At 50.0% G+C, this 23031-nt stretch overlaps 1 protein-coding gene across 3 annotated transcripts in view; it reads right to left on the minus strand.

Moving 5' to 3' along the window:
- The window catches only part of KCNH2 (potassium voltage-gated channel subfamily H member 2), a 289789-nt gene that overhangs the window by 172159 nt on the left and 94599 nt on the right, over window positions 1-23031 (minus strand). For all 3 annotated transcript variants that reach the window (XM_077493653.1, XM_077493655.1, XM_077493654.1), the window contains exons 3-4: window positions 17072-17233; window positions 9784-10227 (exon numbers count right to left, since the gene is read on the minus strand). In XM_077493653.1, coding sequence (XP_077349779.1) covers window positions 9784-10227; window positions 17072-17233 — 606 coding nt within the window. The remainder of the gene's footprint in view (window positions 1-9783; window positions 10228-17071; window positions 17234-23031) is intronic.

The raw sequence follows: 23031 nt of genomic DNA on the forward strand, positions 1-23031 counted from the left end.
CTTGGGACCGAGAGTTGGGGATCCCAACACCGGATTGGATGGACCATCTCCCGGGTACAGCACCGGCTTCAGACCCCATAGGATCTTGAGCCTTTCGGACTCATGTGTCATACAACATGTGTGTCCACCCCAGTTGGTAAGAATATTTATTTACTTACCTTTGAAGTGCTGCTGAGAGTGACTACAGGCAAGTTGTTTTCCTGTCCCCATTGGCTTAATGCTAATTGGTGACCGCCGAGAAGTAACTCTCCATATATATATATATAAGGCCCCTCTTTGTATAAGAACCATCAAGATTGTTTTTTTGCTATCTATGTTCCACTGGGGAGATTTCCCTCCACTTCCTGTCTTGTAGACATTACTGCAAGTGACAGCAGATTTAGAGTGAATTTCACTCTAAAACACGAGGAACCGGTGCCCCCTTTTGACGATTTCCCCTCTAATCCTGTCCTGGTAACAACTCCAAATGTTGGATTTTCCATCCCCTTTTAGTCCCAGAGACAACAGTAACCAGGACAAATAGAGAGGGCAGATCTCCCCAGCGGGAGTGCGGACAGCAATTGCAAACTGGACAATAAGGCCCCCTCCTCCATCCTCCATCCGAAACTAAAATGAAAGCTTAGGCCGCGTACACACGAGAGGATTGTCCGTCCAACTAAGTTCGTCAGACAATCCGACGGACAGTCCGTCCTACTTTCAAATGAACGGACTTGACCACACACGATGAACAGACAGTCTGCCGAAAGCTTGCGCGATGACGTGTACGGCACGTACGACGGGACTAGAAATACGACGTCCAATACACTGCAATGCAACCTTCGGCCGTGTAAATCCTTTCTGAGCATGCGCCATACTTAGTCCGTCCAACTTGCCTACACACGAACGTGTTTCAGCGGACAATATTACGGAAATTCCGAAAGACTTAGTCCGTCAGACTGTCCGCTGAAAAAGTCCGCTGAAGCCCACACACAAGCGGATTGTCCGCTGAAACACGGTTCAGCGGACTAAGTTGGACGGACAATCCTCTCGTGTGTACGCGGCCTTAGGCTTGAGCTATACTGGGTTACTAAAACTCATCCAGCCAGAGAACGAGGTAAAACATCCAAAACATTCAGTACAGAGCGATGCCCAAAGAGCCTTCACCAAACCCAGTCAACCTTTTACCAAGCCCGGCTTCTATTACTGCCTGGCGCTGGGAAGTCTACCGAGTTCTGTTGTTGGGTGAAATGGGCTGGGAATCTGGCTGTAATGGGCCCAAGAATTGCCTGTAATGGGCTGAGATTTTCCTGTAATAGGCCGGGATTTGCCCGTAACAGGCCGGGATTTGCCCGTAATAGGCCGGGATTTACATGTAATAGGCCGGAATTTGCCCGTAACAGGCCGGGATTTGCCCGTAATAGGCCGGGATTTACATGTAATAGGCCGGGATTTGCCCGTAACAGGCCGGGATTTACATGTAATAGGCCGGGATTTGCCCGCAACAGGCCGGGATTTGCCCGTAATAGGCCGGGATTTGCCCGTAACAGGCCAGGATTTACCTGTAATAGGCTGGGATTTGCCCATAACAGGCCGGGATTTACCTGTAATAGGCCGGGATTTGCCCATAACAGGCCGGGATTTGCCCGTAATAGGCTGAGATTTGCCCGTAACAGGCCAGGATTTACCTGTAATAGGCCAGGATTTGCCCGTAACAGGCCGGGATTTACCTGTAATAGGCCGGGATTTGCCTGTAACAGGCCGGGATTTGCCCGTAATAGGCTGAGATTTGCCCGTAACAGGCCGGGATTTGCCCGTAACAGGCCGGGATTTGCCCATAATAGGCTGGGATTTGCCCGTAACAGGCCTAGATTTACCTGTAATAGGCCGGGATTTACCCGTAACAGGCCGGGATTTGCCCGTAACAGGCCGGGATTTACCCGTAACAGGCTGGGATTTGCCCGTAACAGGCCGGGATTTACATGTAACAGGCCGGGATTTGCCCGCAACAGGCCGGGATTTGCCCGTAACAGGCCGGGATTTGCCCATAACAGGCCGGGATTTACCTGTAATAGGCCGGGATTTGGCCATAACAGGCTGGGATTTGCCCGTAATAGGCTGAGATTTGCCCGTAATAGGCCGGGATTTACCTGTAATAGGCCGGGATTTGCCCGTAACAGGCCGGGATTTACCTGTAATAGGCCGGGATTTGCCCGTAACAGGCCGGGATTTTCCCGTAATAGGCTGAGATTTGCCCGTAACAGGCCGGGAATTGCCTGTAACAGGCCGGATTTGCCCATAATAGGCTGGGATTTGCCCGTAACAGGCCTAGATTTACCTGTAATAGGCCGGGATTTACCCGTAACAGGCCGGGATTTGCCCGTAACAGGCTGGGATTTACCCGTAACAGGCTGGGATTTGCCCGTAACAGGCCGGGATTTGCCCATAACAGGCCGGGATTTGCCCGTAACAGGCCGGGATTTGCCCATAACAGGCCGGGATTTGCCCGTAATAGGCCGGGATTTGCCTGTAGCAGGCTGGGATTTACCTGTAATAGGCCGGGATTTGCCCGTAACAGGCCGGGATTTACCTGTAATAGGCCGGGATTTGCCCATAACAGGCCGGGATTTGCCCGTAATAGGCTGAGATTTGCCCATAACAGGCCGGGATTTGCCCGTAATAGGCTGGGATTTGCCCGTAACAGGCTGGGATTTGCCCGTAACAGGCCGGGATTTGCCCGTAACAGGCCGGGATTTGCCCGTAATAGGCTGGGATTTGCCCGTAACAGGCCGGGATTTGCCCGTAATAGGCCGGGATTTGCCCGTAACAGGCCGGGATTTACCTGTAATATTCCGGTAATTTGGCTGTCATGGGCCCAACAATAGCCTGTGTAATGAGATGGGAATATCTTAAATTGGACAGGGAATTTACCTGCAATGGGAGTAAATTTGGCTGCAATAGGCTAGGAATTCAGCGGTAAGGGGGCGGTGAATTTGCCGGTAATGGGCTGAGATTGCGTATAACGGGTCAGGAAAAGCCTGTACTGGGTTGGGAGTTGGCTGCAATGGGTCTATAATAATTCACTATGGATGACGGTACTTTAGAACAAATGCTACTAGAAATATTTAGTAAGGAGGACATTTTTGAGGCTTGTTAGTGGCCCCCGGTCAGATCACAAGCTGGACTGATGGGCTCCTGAACGTTCCGTGTATTAAATGGGCTCAATGCTAGAAATGTGTATGAAATGCCCACATGGGCTCCTCCAGACAAACAACTCAGGGAAGGAAAGAGATTATATTACTATTATTTAATCCCATATGGACCCTGGAGACCTGTGGCCCTCTGCGAGCCGTCTTCATCCTCCATATGGCGATGCCATCTATTATACTGGTAGCGGGTGGCATTACCCTGGCTGTGCCCACCGGCTTGGTGTTGACAATCTCAGTTTTATTAGTGAAGGAAGACTTTGTGCCCTGTCTTATGAGCAGTGTGTGGATGTCCTCTGAGGACTCTGCAGACATCACTATGGAGTATAAAGATAAATAACACCTCTTAGTATTGTCTGTTCAGGGGATTCTCCTTCCATCTCCCGCTATCCTCATCTCTATTATCACAGCCGCCCCCCCGGGACCTCCAGAGATAGGTATATATATATATACACATGAAGGGATTTCTGAAGTTGTTAAGAGCAAACGAAACCACCCAATGAGCGCTCCAGTCCCCAACATATGTGGAATATGTTGTAGAAGTTCTCACTCCAAACCCCCTGAGCACAAATTGTGCGCCTCGTAATTGTCTCTGACTGAGTGACACACCTGGAACCTGCCATGCAAATCAGATCTCATGCACTCGGAAGGCGTCCACAGAGGATCCGATGATTTGGAGATACAAACAATGATCTTCCTGGGACGTTTCCCTCATCCTGAACGTTCTGTAGCTCTGAAATGTCATCTTATTGTGCTGAGGTGGGCCGCCCCCGCATTTCACAGTTAGTGATGAGGTGTGTAGCACCCCCTTACCCCAAAAGGCAGTGTGGTGTGACCCCCAAGTGGCAGTATACCATCTCAGGGTGGATTGTGGTGGGGGAAAAAAAAAAACAATCAGCTGGGAGCCAATCACATTAGTCCTTTTATATTTTATTTGCTCAATAAACGTTGGGATATCCTGCACCCCTACCTTCTCTCCTAAGACAATATACCAAACCATAGTCTATCAGGAAAATAGATGCTGGCTCCTATGGTGACTTCAATCTTTCAGTAGCAGCTTCCAAATCCCAATGGATCCTTTAGGAGCAGCTATAGATTGTCCTAATATTTTAGCAGCAGCCAATAGGACCTGGTTCTCTGAGCCCATGCAAGCAGTCAAAGGTTCCTTATAGAGCTCAGTAATGAGGTCTCCGTGCCATGTCCATCCAGCAGAAGTTTCCCCCCTAAGTTCTCCTGGACATCCTTCAGCATAATAGTTTCCATGAAGATGTTACCTCCGAGTATCCACCATCCTGCATCTTCTAGAGATGTTACCTCCGAGTATCCACCTTCCTGCATCTTCTAGAGATGCTCTCTCTGGGTAGCCACCTTCCTGCTTCTTCTAGAGATGCCCCCTCTGGGTAGCCACCTTCCTTTATCTTCTAGAGATGCTTTCTCTGGGTAGCCACCTTCCTGCATCTTCTAGAGATGCTCTCTCTGGGTAGCCACCTTCCTGCTTCTTCTAGAGATGCCCCCTCTGGGTAGCCACCTTCCTGCATCTTCTAGAGATGCTCCCTGTGGGTAGCCACCTTCTTGCTTCTTCTAGAGATGCTCCCTGTGGGTAGCCACCTTCTTGCTTCTTCTAGAGATGCTCCCTCTGGGTAGCCACCTTCTTGCTTCTTCTAGAGATGCTCTCTCTGGGTAGCCACCTTCCTGCTTCTTCTAGAGATGCCCCCTCTGGGTAGCCACCTTCCTGCATCTTCTAGAGATGCTCCCTGTGGGTAGCCACCTTCCTGCTTCTTCTAGAGATGCTTCCTCTGGGTAGCCACCTTCCTGCTTCTTCTAGAGATGCTCCCTGTGGGTAGCCACCTTCTTGCTTCTTCTAGAGATGCTCCCTCTGGGTAGCCACCTTCTTGCTTCTTCTAGAGATGCTCTCTCTGGGTAGCCACCTTCTTGCTTCTTCTAGAGATGCTCTCTCTGGGTAGCCACCTTCCTGCTTCTTCTAGAGATGCTCCCTCTGGGTAGCCACCTTCCTGCTTCTTCTAGAGATGCTCTCTCTGGGTAGCCACCTTCTTGCTTCTTCTAGAGATGCTCCCTCTGGGTAGCCACCTTCTTGCTTCTTCTAGAGATGCTCTCTCTGGGTAGCCACCTTCTTGCTTCTTCTAGAGATGCTCTCTCTGGGTAGCCACCTTCCTGCTTCTTCTAGAGATGCTCCCTCTGGGTAGCCACCTTCCTGCTTCTTCTAGAGATGCTCTCTCTGGGTAGCCACCTTCTTGCTTCTTCTAGAGATGCTCTCTCTGGGTAGCCACCTTCCTGCTTCTTCTAGAGATGTTCTCTCTGGGTAGCCACCTTCCTGCTTCTTCTAGAGATGCTCCCTCTGGGTAGCCACCTTCCTGCTTCTTCTAGAGATGCTCTCTCTGGGTAGCCACCTTCTTGCTTCTTCTAGAGATGCTCTCTCTGGGTAGCCACCTTCCTGCTTCTTCTAGAGATGTTCTCTCTGGGTAGCCACCTTCTTGCTTCTTCTAGAGATGCTTCCTCTGGGTAGCCACCTTCTTGCTTCTTCTAGAGATGCTCCCTCTGGGTAGCCACCTTCTTGCTTCTTCTAGAGATGCTCCCTCAGAGTTGCCACCATCCGGGATTTTCTAGGGGTTCTCTCTAGAACAAGCCAGCCCGTTTTCCTTGGGCGGTGACTGGGGTTATATCTCCAGAAGAAGAGAGCTTCTCACTGTGGCCTCCTCTCCAGGCGAGGGCCCGGAAGGGAAGGCAAAGGCCCTCACGGCGGTAACCCCATTAGGCAGCAGCTTGGGAGGGAAAGAACTTTCTAGAGGGGGTTGCTCCTAATATCCATCCTTCCCTCAACTTACATCTCTGGAGTAAATCCCTCATCGATTGGCCAAGGCAGATACATTTTCAGGACCTGAACCCGCGATCTCTGCCGAGCCACCCGAGATGCTGGACAGCTCCCTGGACAAGTCCTCCAATGATCTTGCCTTGTCTGTTGTCACTGGTGAACCTTGAACTCTTTGCTCCTCCCATGAACTTCCTAATTTAAGCCACGCCTCTGCACTTCCTGTTTGCCAGATTATTGTGCTCTCTGCAGCCGATATCTCGCTTTTGTCACCACTGCTGCTGTCCGTATCTTCACTACCACTCGTTACCGACCTTTGGCTTGTTCCTCAACTACGTTTCTGCTGGATCCCAACCTATTATATCTGCTCCCGGACCCCGGCTTGTTCACCTCCTGGTGGGGCGATCCTGAGGACTGTGACTTGGTACTAATACGCAGCAAAACCCATCCCCACCATCAGGAGCTGTGGGGAACACTGGTTAGTGCTTAGACCCCGCACCTTAGGTGAGTCCGTGTCATCCACTAGGGGGACCTGCCGGGGCTCTGACCTCTTACCTCTGCACAAAAATAAATCCATACTATAAATTCTGACCAATCAGATTGATGGGAAAATGTTTTTTTTGGGAAAGGTCAGACCAATTAGAAGTGCCCGTCTGGGAGACTGGGAGTGGCCACTGAAGGCTTAACGAGGGGAATCCGGTGATGAGATGGGATTATGGAGGAAAGTTCCGTATAATCAGCTCAGCCGGTAATGAATTGGCCGTCTCTCCTCTCCGGATTATCATTACCGAGGTCTTCCCCGGAGGAGGGGGAGGGGGGTGGAGAGCCGCCACAGAACAGGCAGCCATTAAAGAGGAACTCCAGACAAAACCGACCCTACGGAGAACCTCAGAGAGCCAATCGTTAAAGAGGAACTCCGGACAAAACCGACCCTGTGTGCAGGAGAGCTTGTTCTGTTAAAAAGCAACAGACTTACTGGCTGGATCAGATGAAAATAAAGGAAAGAAATCCTAAAAATGAAAACAAATGCAGCCGTCACATCTAAGAATTGGTAATCTGCAATATAAGAAATGTTTATTTTTGGGTGTAATACCTCTTTAAGGTCAACAGAGGCGGCTTATGATCTCCACTTCTTATGTTGGGGGCACTGTGATGTAAGTGGGGACTCCGGATGTAAGGGGGACTCTGATATACTTAAGTGGGGACTCCGGATGTAAGGGGGACTCTGATATACTATAAGTGGGGACTCCGGATGTAAGGGGGGACTCTGATATACTATAAGTGGGGACTCCGGATATAAGGGGGACTCTGATATACTATAAGTGGGGACTCCGGATGTAAGGGGGACTCTGATATACTATAAGTGGGGACTCCGGATGTAAGGGGGGACTCTGATATACTATAAGTGGGGACTCCGGATATAAGGGGGACTCTGATATACTATAAGTGGGGACTCCGGATATAAGGGGGACTCTGATATACTATAAGTGGGGACTCCGGATGTAAGGGGGACTCTGATATACTATAAGTGGGGACTCCGGATGTAAGGGGGGACTCTGATATACTATAAGTGGGGACTCCGGATATAAGGGGGACTCTGATATACTATAAGTGGGGACTCCGGATATAAGGGGGACTCTGATATACTTAAGTGGGGACTCCGGATGTAAGGGGGACTCTGATATACTATAAGTGGGGACTCCGGATATAAGGGGGACTCTGATATACTATAAGTGGGGACTCCGGATGTAAGGGGGGACTCTGATATACAGTAAGTGGGGACCCAGGATGTAAGGGGGGACTCTGATATACTATAAGTGGGGACTCCAGATGTAAGGAGGGACTCTGATATACTGTAAGTGGGGACTCCGGATGTAAGGGGGGACTCTGATATACTGTAAGAGGGGACTCCGGATGTAAGGGGGACTCTGATATACTATAAGTGGGGACTCCGGATGTAAGGGGGACTCTGATATACTATAAGTGGGGACTCCGGATGTAAGGGGGGACTCTGATATACAGTAGGTGGGGACTCCGGATGTAAGGGGGGACTCTGATATACTGTAAGTGGGGACTCCGGATGTAAGGGGGGACTCTGATATACAGTAAGTGGGGACTCTGGCTGTAAGGGGGGACTCTGGATGTAAGGGGGGACTCTGGATGTAAGGGGGGACTCTGATATACTATAAATGGGGACTCTGGATGTAAGGGGGGACTCTGGATGTAAGGGGGGACTCTGGATGTAGGGGGGGACTCTGATATACTATAAATGGGGGCTTTGGATGTAGGGGGTGAATCTGATATACTATAAGGGGGGACTCTGAAGGGGATATTTTTCGCCCGCCAATACTTGTGACATATAGGATTTGGTGTGTAGATCCTGATCTAGAGCATTGAAAGTTCCCCTCTTGGTCTGGTCTATGGGAACAATCTAGAGCAGAGTTCTCCACACTACGGCCCTCCAGTTGTTCAGGAACTACAATTCCCATCATGCCCGGTCATGTCTGGGAATGTCAGGGATTTGCAATGCCTCATGGGAGGTGTAGTTCCACAACAGCTGGAGGGAAGCAGCTTGGAGATCCCTAATCTAAAGCACTGAGAGTCACCCTCCTGGTCTGGTGTATAGGAACAATCTAGAACATTGATACCCCCCCCCCCCTGGTCTGGTGTATAGGAACAATCTAGAACATTGATACCCCCCCCCCCCCCGGTCTGGTGTATAGGAACAATCTAGAACATTGATACCCCCCCCCTGGTCTGGTGTATAGGAACAATCTAGAACATTGATACCCCCCCCCTGGTCTGGTGTATAGGAACAATCTAGAACATTGATACCCCCCCCCCTGGTCTGGTGTATAGGAACAATCTAGAACATTGATACCCCCCCCCCCCCCGGTCTGGTGTATAGGAACAATCTAGAACATTGATACCCCCCCCCTGGTCTGGTGTATAGGAACAATCTAGAACATTGATACCCCCCCCCCTGGTCTGGTGTATAGGAACAATCTAGAACATTGATACCCCCCCCCTGGTCTGGTGTATAGGAACAATCTAGAACATTGATACCCCCCCCTGGTCTGGTGTATAGGAACAATCTAGAACATTGATACCCCCCCCCCTGGTCTGGTGTATAGGAACAATCTAGAACATTGATACCCCCCCCCTGGTCTGGTGTATAGGAACAATCTAGAACATTGATACCCCCCCCCCCCTGGTCTGGCGTATAGGAAGAGTGGAGGACTTTGGATGCGGTGTGCACCATGAAGTCTCGGAACGTGTTGAGGAGAAGGGAGCAGAACATCCCATGTTCTGTGCTGCATGTTCCGAGGCGGTGTGACGCCACCCCCGGTGCCGGAGTGTTGTACATTACACATTAGTAGGATGGGACTCTGGGCCACCCACACCCAGCCTGACCCCGAATGTCACAAGGTGGCACTCATTACGGGGTAGGATCCGGCGTCACCCTTCTGTTCATGTCCTACAGTAGGCTCTGGTTCTGGAACTGGCAAAACGACCCGCCACCAGAATGTTCTAGAATCCTCTTCATCCCACTTCCCACCACATCCTCCAATCAGACCGGAACCTCCTCATTACAGAACAGTCACTGGGCGTCTCTCCTTCGGTAATCCACGTCTCCTCCTCACACCTTCCACTACAAGGGGTGGTAACAACACACCGCTCCACCAATCGTATCCTTCTTGTTGAATTAGAAGGTCTTTACAAAAGAAAAACTTAATGACGAAACGCGTTGGTTGGAATATATCTTGGACCTACCTGTGCTGGAGTTGCGACTCCTGAACTTCTTGTCCAGGTCCACCTTCATGGCCTCGATTTCATCCACGGAGGAGGCCCTGCGGATGCTGTAGAAGCTCTCGCGGGAGCGGCTGCGGGTGAGGCTGCAGTTGGAAAAGGACATGTCGAGGTTGAGGTGATCCTTGTCCATACGGGGAGAAGACGGAACCGCCGGATCTTTACCGCCATCGTCCTGCGGGAAAACCTTCGACTCCGCGCTGCCGATCAACGCCTGCTGGTCCTCAGGCCGAGAGCCAATGCAGTTCTCAGCCGGAGTGGTGCCGACATCTTCCAGGGCCACCGAGTCACCGGTGTGCTTGTTGAAGTCCACGACCACGACCTCGGGGTCCTCCTGGGGCAGAGACTGCTTGCTGCCCGTTAGAGCCAATAAGGTGGGCAGCTTCAGGCGGAAGGACTTCCCGCGACCTGCAAGAGAAGACCACACACATCAATGTACGACCCTCAGAGACCACACACATCAATGTACGACCCTCAGAGACCACACACATCAATGTACGACCCTCAGAGACCACACACATCAATGTACGACCCTCAGAGACCACACACATCAATGTACGACCCTCAGAGACCACACACATCAATGTACGACCCTCAGAGACCACACACATCAATGTATGACCCTCAGAGACCACACACATCAATGTACGACCCTCAGAGACCACACACATCAATGTACGACCCTCAGAGACCACACACCTCAATGTACGACCCTCAGAGACCACACACCTCAATGTACGACCCTCAGAGACCACACACATCAATGTACGACCCTCAGAGACCACACACCTCAATGTATGACCCTCAGAGACCACACACATCAATGTATGACCCTCAGAGACCACACACATCAATGTACGACCCTCAGAGACCACACACATCAATGTACGACCCTCAGAGACCACACACATCAATGTACGACCCTCGGAGACCACACACATCAATGTACGACCCTCAGAGACCACACACATCAATGTACGACCCTCAGAGACCACACACATCAATGTACGACCCTCAGAGACCACACACATCAATGTACGACCCTCAGAGACCACACACATCAACGCATGACCCTCAGAGACCACACACATCAATGTACGACCCTCAGAGACCACACACCCCAATGTACGACCCTCAGAGACCACACACATCAACGCATGACCCTCAGAGACCACACACATCAATGTACGACCCTCAGAGACCACACACCCCAATGTACGACCCTCAGAGACCACACACATCAATGTACGACCCTCAGAGACCACACACCCCAATGTACGACCCTCAGAGACCACACACATCAATGTACGACCCTCAGAGACCACACACATCAATGTACGACCCTCAGAGACCACACACATCAATGTACGACCCTCAGAGACCACACACCTCAATGTACGACCCTCAGAGACCACACACCTCAATGTACGACCCTCAGAGACCACAAACATCAATGTACGACCCTCAGAGACCACACACCTCAATGTACGACCCTCAGAGACCACACACATCAATGCATGACCCTCAGAGACCACACACATCAATGTACGACCCTCAGAGACCACACACCTCAATGTACGACCCTCAGAGACCACACACATCAATGCATGACCCTCAGAGACCACACACATCAATGTACGACCCTCAGAGACCACACACATCAATGTACGACCCTCAGAGACCACACACCTCAATGTACGACCCTCAGAGACCACACACATCAATGTACGACCCTCAGAGACCACACACATCAATGTACGACCCTCAGAGACCACACACACATCAATGTACGACCCTCAGAGACCACACACATCAATGTACGACCCTCAGAGACCACACACCTCAATGTACGACCCTCAGAGACCACAAACATCAATGTACGACCCTCAGAGACCACACACCTCAATGTACGACCCTCAGAGACCACACACATCAATGCATGACCCTCAGAGACCACACACATCAATGTACGACCCTCAGAGACCACACACCTCAATGTACGACCCTCAGAGACCACACACCTCAATGTACGACCCTCAGAGACCACACACATCAATGTACGACCCTCAGAGACCACACACATCAATGTATGACCCTCAGAGACCACACACATCAATGTACGACCCTCAGAGACCACACACATCAATGTACGACCCTCAGAGACCACACACATCAATGTACGACCCTCAGAGACCACACACATCAATGTACGACCCTCAGAGACCACACACATCAATGTACGACCCTCAGAGACCACACACATCAATGTATGACCCTCAGAGACCACACACATCAATGTACGACCCTCAGAGACCACACACATCAATGTACGACCCTCGGAGACCACACACATCAACGCATGACCCTCAGAGACCACACACATCAATGTACGACCCTCAGAGACCACACACCTCAATGTACGACCCTCAGAGACCACACACCTCAATGTACGACCCTCAGAGACCACACACATCAATGTACGACCCTCAGAGACCACACACCTCAATGTATGACCCTCAGAGACCACACACATCAATGTATGACCCTCAGAGACCACACACATCAATGTACGACCCTCAGAGACCACACACCTCAATGTACGACCCTCAGAGACCACACACCTCAATGTACGACCCTCAGAGACCACACACATCAATGTATGACCCTCAGAGACCACACACATCAATGTACGACCCTCAGAGACCACACACATCAATGTACGACCCTCAGAGACCACACACATCAATGTACGACCCTCAGAGACCACACACATCAATGTACGACCCTCGGAGACCACACACATCAATGTACGACCCTCAGAGACCACACACATCAATGTACAACCCTCAGAGACCACACACATCAATGTATGACCCTCAGAGACCACACACCTCAATGTACGACCCTCAGAGACCACACATATCAATGTACGACCCTCAGAGACCACACACATCAATGTATGACCCTCAGAGACCACACACATCAATGTACGACCCTCAGAGACCACACACATCAATGTACGACCCTCAGAGACCACACACATCAATGTACGACCCTCAGAGACCACACACCTCAATGTACAACCCTCAGAGACCACACACCTCAATGTATGACCCTCAGAGACCACACACATCTATGTATGACCCTCAGAGACCACACACATCAATGTACGACCCTCAGAGACCACACACATCAATGTACGACCCTCAGAGACCACACACATCAATGTACGACCCTCAGAGACCACACACATCAATGTACGACCCTCGGAGACCACACACATCAATGTACGACCCTCAGAGACCACACACATCAATGTACAACCCTCAGAGACCACACACATCAATGTATGACCCTCAGAGACCACACACCTCAATGTACGACCCTCAGAGACCACACATATCAATGTACGACCCTCAGAGACCACACACATCAATGTATGACCCTCAGAGACCACACACATCAATGTACGACCCTCAGAGACCACACACATCAATGTACGACCCTCAGAGACCACACACATCAATGTACGACCCTCAGAGACCACACACCTCAATGTACGACCCTCAGAGACCACACACCTCAATGTATGACCCTCAGAGACCACACACATCAATGTATGACCCTCAGAGACCACACACATCAATGTACGACCCTCAGAGACCACACACATCAATGTACGACCCTCAGAGACCACACACCTCAATGTACGACCCTCAGAGACCACACACATCAATGTACGACCCTCAGAGACCACACACATCAATGTACGACCCTCAGAGACCACACACATCAATGTATGACCCTCAGAGACCACACACATCAATGTACGACCCTCAGAGACCACACACATCAATGTACGACCCTCCGAGACCACACACACATTAATGTATGACCCTCAGAGACCACACACATCAATGTACGACCCTCAGAGACCACACACATCAATGTACGACCCTCAGAGACCACACACATCAATGTACGACCCTCAGAGACCACACACATCAATGTACGACCCTCAGAGACCACACACATCAATGTACGACCCTCAGAGACCACACACATCAATGTACGACCCTCAGAGACCACACACATCAATGTACGACCCTCAGAGACCACACACATCAATGTACGACCCTCAGAGACCACACACATCAATGTACGACCCTCGGAGACCACACACATCAATGTACGACCCTCGGAGACCACACACATCAATGTACGACCCTCGGAGACCACACACATCAATGTACGACCCTCAGAGACCACACACATCAATGTATGACCCTCAGAGACCACACACATCAATGTACGACCCTCAGAGACCACACACATCAATGTACGACCCTCAGAGACCACACACATCAATGTATGACCCTCAGAGACCACACACATCAATGTACAATCCTCAGAGACCACACACATCAATGTATGACCCTCAGAGACCACACACATCAATGTACGACCCTCAGAGACCACACACATCAATGTATGACCCTCAGAGACCACACACATCAATGTATGACCCTCAGAGACCACACACATCAATGTACGACCCTCAGAGACCACACACATCAATGTACGACCCTCAGAGACCACACACATCAATGTACGACCCTCAGAGACCACACACATCAATGTACGACCCTCGGAGACCACACACATCAACGCATGACCCTCAGAGACCACACACATCAATGTACGACCCTCAGAGACCACACACCTCAATGTACGACCCTCAGAGACCACACACCTCAATGTACGACCCTCAGAGACCACACACATCAATGTACGACCCTCAGAGACCACACACCTCAATGTACGACCCTCAGAGACCACACACATCAATGTATGACCCTCAGAGACCACACACATCAATGTACGACCCTCAGAGACCACACACATCAATGTATGACCCTCAGAGACCACACACATCAATGTACGACCCTCAGAGACCACACACATCAATGTACGACCCTCGGAGACCACACACATCAATGTACGACCCTCAGAGACCACACACATCAATGTACGACCCTCAGAGACCACACACATCAATGTATGACCCTCAGAGACCACACACATCAATGTACAATCCTCAGAGACCACACACATCAATGTATGACCCTCAGAGACCACACACATCAATGTACGACCCTCAGAGACCACACACATCAATGTATGACCCTCAGAGACCACACACATCAATGTACAATCCTCAGAGACCACACACATCAATGTATGACCCTCAGAGACCACACACATCAATGTACGACCCTCAGAGACCACACACATCAATGTATGACCCTCAGAGACCACACACATCAATGTATGACCCTCAGAGACCACACACATCAATGTACGACCCTCAGAGACCACACACATCAATGTACGACCCTCAGAGACCACACATATCAATGTACGACCCTCAGAGACCACACACATCAATGTATGACCCTCAGAGACCACACACATCAATGTACGACCCTCAGAGACCACACACATCAATGTACGACCCTCAGAGACCACACACATCAATGTACGACCCTCAGAGACCACACACCTCAATGTACGACCCTCAGAGACCACACACCTCAATGTATGACCCTCAGAGACCACACACATCAATGTATGACCCTCAGAGACCACACACATCAATGTACGACCCTCAGAGACCACACACATCAATGTACGACCCTCAGAGACCACACACATCAATGTACGACCCTCGGAGACCACACACATCAATGTACGACCCTCAGAGACCACACACATCAATGTACAACCCTCAGAGACCACACACATCAATGTATGACCCTCAGAGACCACACACCTCAATGTACGACCCTCAGAGACCACACATATCAATGTACGACCCTCAGAGACCACACACATCAATGTATGACCCTCAGAGACCACACACATCAATGTACGACCCTCAGAGACCACACACATCAATGTACGACCCTCAGAGACCACACACATCAATGTACGACCCTCAGAGACCACACACCTCAATGTACGACCCTCAGAGACCACACACCTCAATGTATGACCCTCAGAGACCACACACATCAATGTATGACCCTCAGAGACCACACACATCAATGTACGACCCTCAGAGACCACACACATCAATGTACGACCCTCAGAGACCACACACCTCAATGTACGACCCTCAGAGACCACACACATCAATGTACGACCCTCAGAGACCACACACATCAATGTACGACCCTCAGAGACCACACACATCAATGTATGACCCTCAGAGACCACACACATCAATGTACGACCCTCAGAGACCACACACATCAATGTACGACCCTCCGAGACCACACACACATTAATGTATGACCCTCAGAGACCACACACATCAATGTACGACCCTCAGAGACCACACACATCAATGTACGACCCTCAGAGACCACACACATCAATGTACGACCCTCAGAGACCACACACATCAATGTACGACCCTCAGAGACCACACACATCAATGTACGACCCTCAGAGACCACACACATCAATGTACGACCCTCAGAGACCACACACATCAATGTACGACCCTCAGAGACCACACACATCAATGTACGACCCTCGGAGACCACACACATCAATGTACGACCCTCGGAGACCACACACATCAATGTACGACCCTCGGAGACCACACACATCAATGTACGACCCTCAGAGACCACACACATCAATGTATGACCCTCAGAGACCACACACATCAATGTACGACCCTCAGAGACCACACACATCAATGTACGACCCTCAGAGACCACACACATCAATGTACGACCCTCAGAGACCACACACATCAATGTACAATCCTCAGAGACCACACACATCAATGTACGACCCTCAGAGACCACACACATCAATGTACGACCCTCAGAGACCACACACATCAATGTACGACCCTCAGAGACCACACACATCAATGTACGACCCTCAGAGACCACACACCTCAATGTACGACCCTCAGAGACCACACACATCAATGTACGACCCTCAGAGACCACACACATCAATGTACGACCCTCAGAGACCACACACCTCAATGTACGACCCTCAGAGACCACACACATCAATGTACGACCCATTTAAACCACAGAGATTCTCTTTATGGGGGCTGCAAAGATCAGGACCAATGTGAGGATGTGATTGGCTGCTGTGGATTATAAAGGACTGTCTTTGACAATTCTCCGTCAGTACCGGTAACATAAGGTGTTGGCAGTCTTACCTGAGGGGAACCAGTGTGACTGCACCCGGTGGTTGGTGTTTTTGCTCGGAGACGTCAGGTGCTCCTTTTCCATCACCACCTCAAAGTTCAGGATGAACATAATGACAGCCCCATCCTCATTCTTCACCGGGACCACATCAACCAGACACAGGAAGCAGCTTCCTATGGGAGAGACAAAGGTATCACATCACTATGACATCACACTGGAAGTCCCTCCCCCTATATCTCCTACTACTGAGGTCAGCAGGTCCATTTGTAGCATCTGTTAGGAAGAGATTCGCTCTCTGACATCCAAATTAGTATATACATATATAAGTATATACAGGTCACCCCTCACTATATACAGGTCACCCCTCCCTATATACAGGTCACCCCTCACTATATACAGGTTACCCCTCCCTATATACAGGTCACCCCTCACTATATACAGGTCACCCCTCACTATATACAGGTTACCATTCACTATATAGAGGTCACCCCTCCCTATATACTGGTCACCCCTCCCTATATACAGGTCACCCCTCACTATATACAGGTCACCACTCGCTATATACGGGTCACCCCTCACTATATAGAGGTCACCCCTCCCTGTATACAAGTCACCCCTCTCTATATACAGGTCACCCCTCACTTTATACAGGTCACCACTCGCTATATACAGGTCACCCCTCCCTATATACAGGTCACCCCTCCCTATATACAGCTCACCCCTCACTATATACAGCTCACCCCTCACTATATACAGCTCACCCCTCACTATATACAGCTCACCCCTCACTATATACAGCTCACCCCTCACTATATACAGCTCACCCCTCCCTATATACAGCTCACCCCTCACTATATACAGCTCACCCCTCACTATATACAGCTCACCCCTCCCTATATACAGCTCACCCCTCCCTATATACAGCTCACCCCTCCCTATGTACAGCTCACCCCTCCTTATATACAGGCCACCCCTCTCTATATACAGTTCACCCCTTGTTATATACAGGTCACCCCTCCCTATATACAGGTCACCCCTCCCTATATACAGGTCACCCCTCTTTATATACAGGTCACCCCTCTCTATATACAGGTCACCCCTCACTATATACAGGTCACCCCTCCCTATATACAGGTCACCCCTCCCTATATATTAATCACCCCTTACTATATACTATCATGTGTGATATATACATCTAAATATACCGTGCTGTGTGATATACATCTATATACTGCCCTGTGTGATATATACATCTATATACTGTCCGGTGTAATATATACATCTATATACAGTCCTGTGTGATATACATCTATATACCGTAAAGGTAATAAAGGGGGTCCAGCCCGCTACTAGCAAAGGGGGACCTAAAAAGTGGCCGGAGAGTATCTATATAATGTGGCCCCCAGGTGTGGGGTCCCCGGACGTTCCCTCGGCGTCTCCCCCGGTCCCGGCGGGCTCTGCGCTCTCACTGTCTCCGGATGGAGAGAGAGTTTGCAATGCAAATTCCCGGAGGAGATGGAAGATCTGACGTCCGGAGACGGGTGACATCTTCCTCCACCAATCCAGATCCTCGGATCCGTCTGCATCTTATAATCAGCTCATTAGCAGCTCCAGACTGGCCGGCCGCGAAGCCACACATCGCCTACACCTATCACACGCAACGGGCCAAAGGTCGGCCAACGGCTCCTCGCCGATTCCTCCAATTCAGCAAAATTCTGGAAATAGAAACTTGTGATTTCGATGCAAAGTGAGAAAAAAAAAATACGGTAAAAATAGACCGCCAAAAAAACGGAAATATAAAAATAAAGAAGGACGCATCGGTGTGAACAAAAGACGCACACAATACGGGAGGTTCAAGAACAAGACGTTCTGTTCACAGATAACATTCACCCACCACGCCTGTCCTACAAGGAGTGTGCTGAAACATTCACCTGATATATAAACGGCACATTCGCTGCACATTCACCCACCACGCCTGTCCTACAAGGAGTGTGCGGAAACATTCACCTGATATATAAACGGCACATTCGCTGCACATTCACCCACCACGCCTGTCCTACAAGGAGTGTGCGGAAACATTCACCTGATATATAAACGGCACATTCGCTGCACATTCACCCACCACGCCTGTCCTACAAGGAGTGCGCGGAAACATTCACCTGATATATAAACGGCACATTCGCTGCACATTCACCCACCACGCCTGTCCTACAAGGAGTGTGCGGAAACATTCACCTGATATATAAACGGCACATTCGCTGCACATTCACCCACCACGCCTGTCCTACAAGGAGTGTGCGGAAACATTGACCTGATATATAAACGGCACATTCACTGCACATTCACCCACCACGCCTGTCCTACAAGGAGTGTGCGGAAACATTCACCTGATATATAAACGGCACATTCACTGCACATTCACCCACCACGCCTGTCCTACAAGGAGTGTGCTGAAACATTCACCTGATATATAAACGGCACATTCGCTGCACATTCACCCACCACGCCTGTCCTACAAGGAGTGTGCGGAAACATTCACCTGATATATAAACGGCACATTCGCTGCACATTCACCCACCACGCCTGTCCTACAAGGAGTGTGCGGAAACATTCACCTGATATATAAACGGCACATTCGCTGCACATTCACCCACCACGCCTGTCCTACAAGGAGTGCGCGGAAACATTCACCTGATATATAAACGGCACATTCGCTGCACATTCACCCACCACGCCTGTCCTACAAGGAGTGTGCGGAAACATTCACCTGATATATAAACGGCACATTCGCTGCACATTCACCCACCACGCCTGTCCTACAAGGAGTGCGCGGAAACATTCACCTGATATATAAACGGCACATTCGCTGCACATTCACCCACCACGCCTGTCCTACAAGGAGTGTGCGGAAACATTCACCTGATATATAAACAGCACATTCACTGCACATTCACCCACCACGCCTGTCCTACAAGGAGTGCGCGGAAACATTCACCTGATATATAAACGGCACATTCACTGCACATTCACCCACCACGCCTGTCCTACAAGGAGTGTGCGGAAACATTGACCTGATATATAAACAGCACATTCACTGCACATTCACCCACCACGCCTGTCCTACAAGGAGTGTGCGGAAACATTCACCTGATATATAAACGGCACATTCGCTGCACATTCACCCACCACGCCTGTCCTACAAGGAGTGTGCGGAAACATTCACCTGATATATAAACGGCACATTCGCTGCACATTCACCCACCACGCCTGTCCTACAAGGAGTGTGTGGAAACATTCACCTGATATATAAACGGCACATTCGCTGCACATTCACCCACCACGCCTGTCCTACAAGGAGTATGCGGAAACATTCACCTGATATATAAACGGCACATTCGCTGCACATTCACCCACCACGCCTGTCCTACAAGGAGTGCGCGGAAACATTCACCTGATATATAAACGGCACATTCGCTGCACATTCACCCACCATGCCTGTCCTACAAGGAGTGTGCGGAAACATTCACCTGATATATAAACGGCACATTCGCTGCACATTCACCCACCACGCCTGTCCTACAAGGAGTGCGCGGAAACATTCACCTGATATATAAACGGCACATTCGCTGCACATTCACCCACCACGCCTGTCCTACAAGGAGTGTGCGGAAACATTCACCTGATATATAAACAGCACATTCACTGCACATTCACCCACCACGCCTGTCCTACAAGGAGTGCGCGGAAACATTCACCTGATATATAAACGGCACATTCACTGCACATTCACCCACCACGCCTGTCCTACAAGGAGTGTGCGGAAACATTGACCTGATATATAAACGGCACATTCGCTGCACATTCACCCACCACGCCTGTCCTACAAGGAGTGTGCGGAAACATTCACCTGATATATAAACGGCACATTCGCTGCACATTCACCCACCACGCCTGTCCTACAAGGAGTGTGCGGAAAAACATTCACCTGATATAGACATGTGAACGGCACATTCGCTGCACATTCACCCACCACGCCTGTCCTACAAGGAGTGTGTGGAAACATTCACCTGATATATAAACGGCACATTCGCTGCACATTCACCCACCACGCCTGTCCTACAAGGAGTATGCGGAAACATTCACCTGATATATAAACGGCACATTCGCTGCACATTCACCCACCACGCCTGTCCTACAAGGAGTGCGCGGAAACATTCACCTGATATATAAACGGCACATTCGCTGCACATTCACCCACCATGCCTGTCCTACAAGGAGTGTGCGGAAACATTCACCTGATATATAAACGGCACATTCGCTGCACATTCACCCACCACGCCTGTCCTACAAGGAGTGCGCGGAAACATTCACCTGATATATAAACGGCACATTCGCTGCACATTCACCCACCACGCCTGTCCTACAAGGAGTGTGCGGAAACATTCACCTGATATATAAACAGCACATTCACTGCACATTCACCCACCACGCCTGTCCTACAAGGAGTGCGCGGAAACATTCACCTGATATATAAACGGCACATTCACTGCACATTCACCCACCACGCCTGTCCTACAAGGAGTGTGCGGAAACATTGACCTGATATATAAACGGCACATTCGCTGCACATTCACCCACCACGCCTGTCCTACAAGGAGTGTGCGGAAAAACATTCACCTGATATATAAACGGCACATTCGCTGCACATTCACCCACCACGCCTGTCCTACAAGGAGTGTGCGGAAAAACATTCACCTGATATAGACATGTGAACGGCACATTCGCTGCACATTCACCCACCACGCCTGTCCTACAAGGAGTGTGTGGAAACATTCACCTGATATATAAACGGCACATTCGCTGCACATTCACCCACCACGCCTGTCCTACAAGGAGTATGCGGAAACATTCACCTGATATATAAACGGCACATTCGCTGCACATTCACCCACCACGCCTGTCCTACAAGGAGTGTGCGGAAACATTCACCTGATATAGACATGTGAGCGGCTCATTCGCTGCACATTCACCCACCAGGTTTAATCTGTATATTTATCAGGCTGAGATGGCAAATCATTTTCTGATGATTGACTTTTGGGGATCTGTTTTTTTCCCCTCTATCAGCACTTTGAGAGTTAAAAAATTGCAAATATTTAAAATGGATAAAAACAACAAAATTAAAATAAGACCCCCCCATCCCCCAACCAACCCAGGAAATCAGGTATGTGGAGTAAATGCCCCCCCCCTCCATTCTGATACAACCTTGGGGTGCACCACCCACAGCCTGACTGGTCTGGCCGGGGTCTCTTCAGTATTGCCCCCACCAACTCATACCCAATAGAGGAGGCTAACAAGACTTGGGGGCTGGTGCTCACTATTTTGGGGGAGGGGAGGGGACGGCATAAACTAACAGACTCACAGGCCAATACAGGGCTTCCTGATTGGACGGGAGGAGAATGGTGAATATTCGCTAGTGTCATCTGCACCCTTTTTTTGAAGCCTCTTAGAGCCTCTAATCATGTATTTCAAAGAGCCCACCCCCCCACTATTGGAATCCATGCGTGCGGCACTGTGTATGTAGATTAGGGGGCCGGACGCATGTTTAAGTGGAGAGGCCACTACTATTTGGGGGCTTGTAGACTGGCTCTAGGGGCCCTCACAAGAGCAGAACAGCTATCAAGCCACTGATCAGCTAAAGTCTGCCCCATCCAGTGGCCAGCAGGGAGGAGCATGCCCGTCTAAAGGGACGCCGGGGATTTGTTCTTTTACTCAGGTTCATCACTCGTCGTCACTTACACCCTCATCTGAATGGGTGGCTACAAAGGGATATATTAAGAGAGCAGAATGAATGGTAGACGCATGGATAAGTGACTTCAGATGGAGATCTCAGGGATGATTCTAAGGGAGGCGGAAGGCGGAAGGCAACCTCCGCACTCCAGCTTTTGTAGAACTACAAGTCTCATAAAACCAC

The sequence above is a fragment of the Lithobates pipiens genome, unplaced genomic scaffold (genome assembly GCF_037356315.1).
Source record: "Lithobates pipiens isolate NorthernLeopardFrog02 unplaced genomic scaffold, aLitPip1_a1.2 Scaffold_19, whole genome shotgun sequence".
Taxonomy (NCBI): domain Eukaryota; kingdom Metazoa; phylum Chordata; class Amphibia; order Anura; family Ranidae; genus Lithobates; species Lithobates pipiens.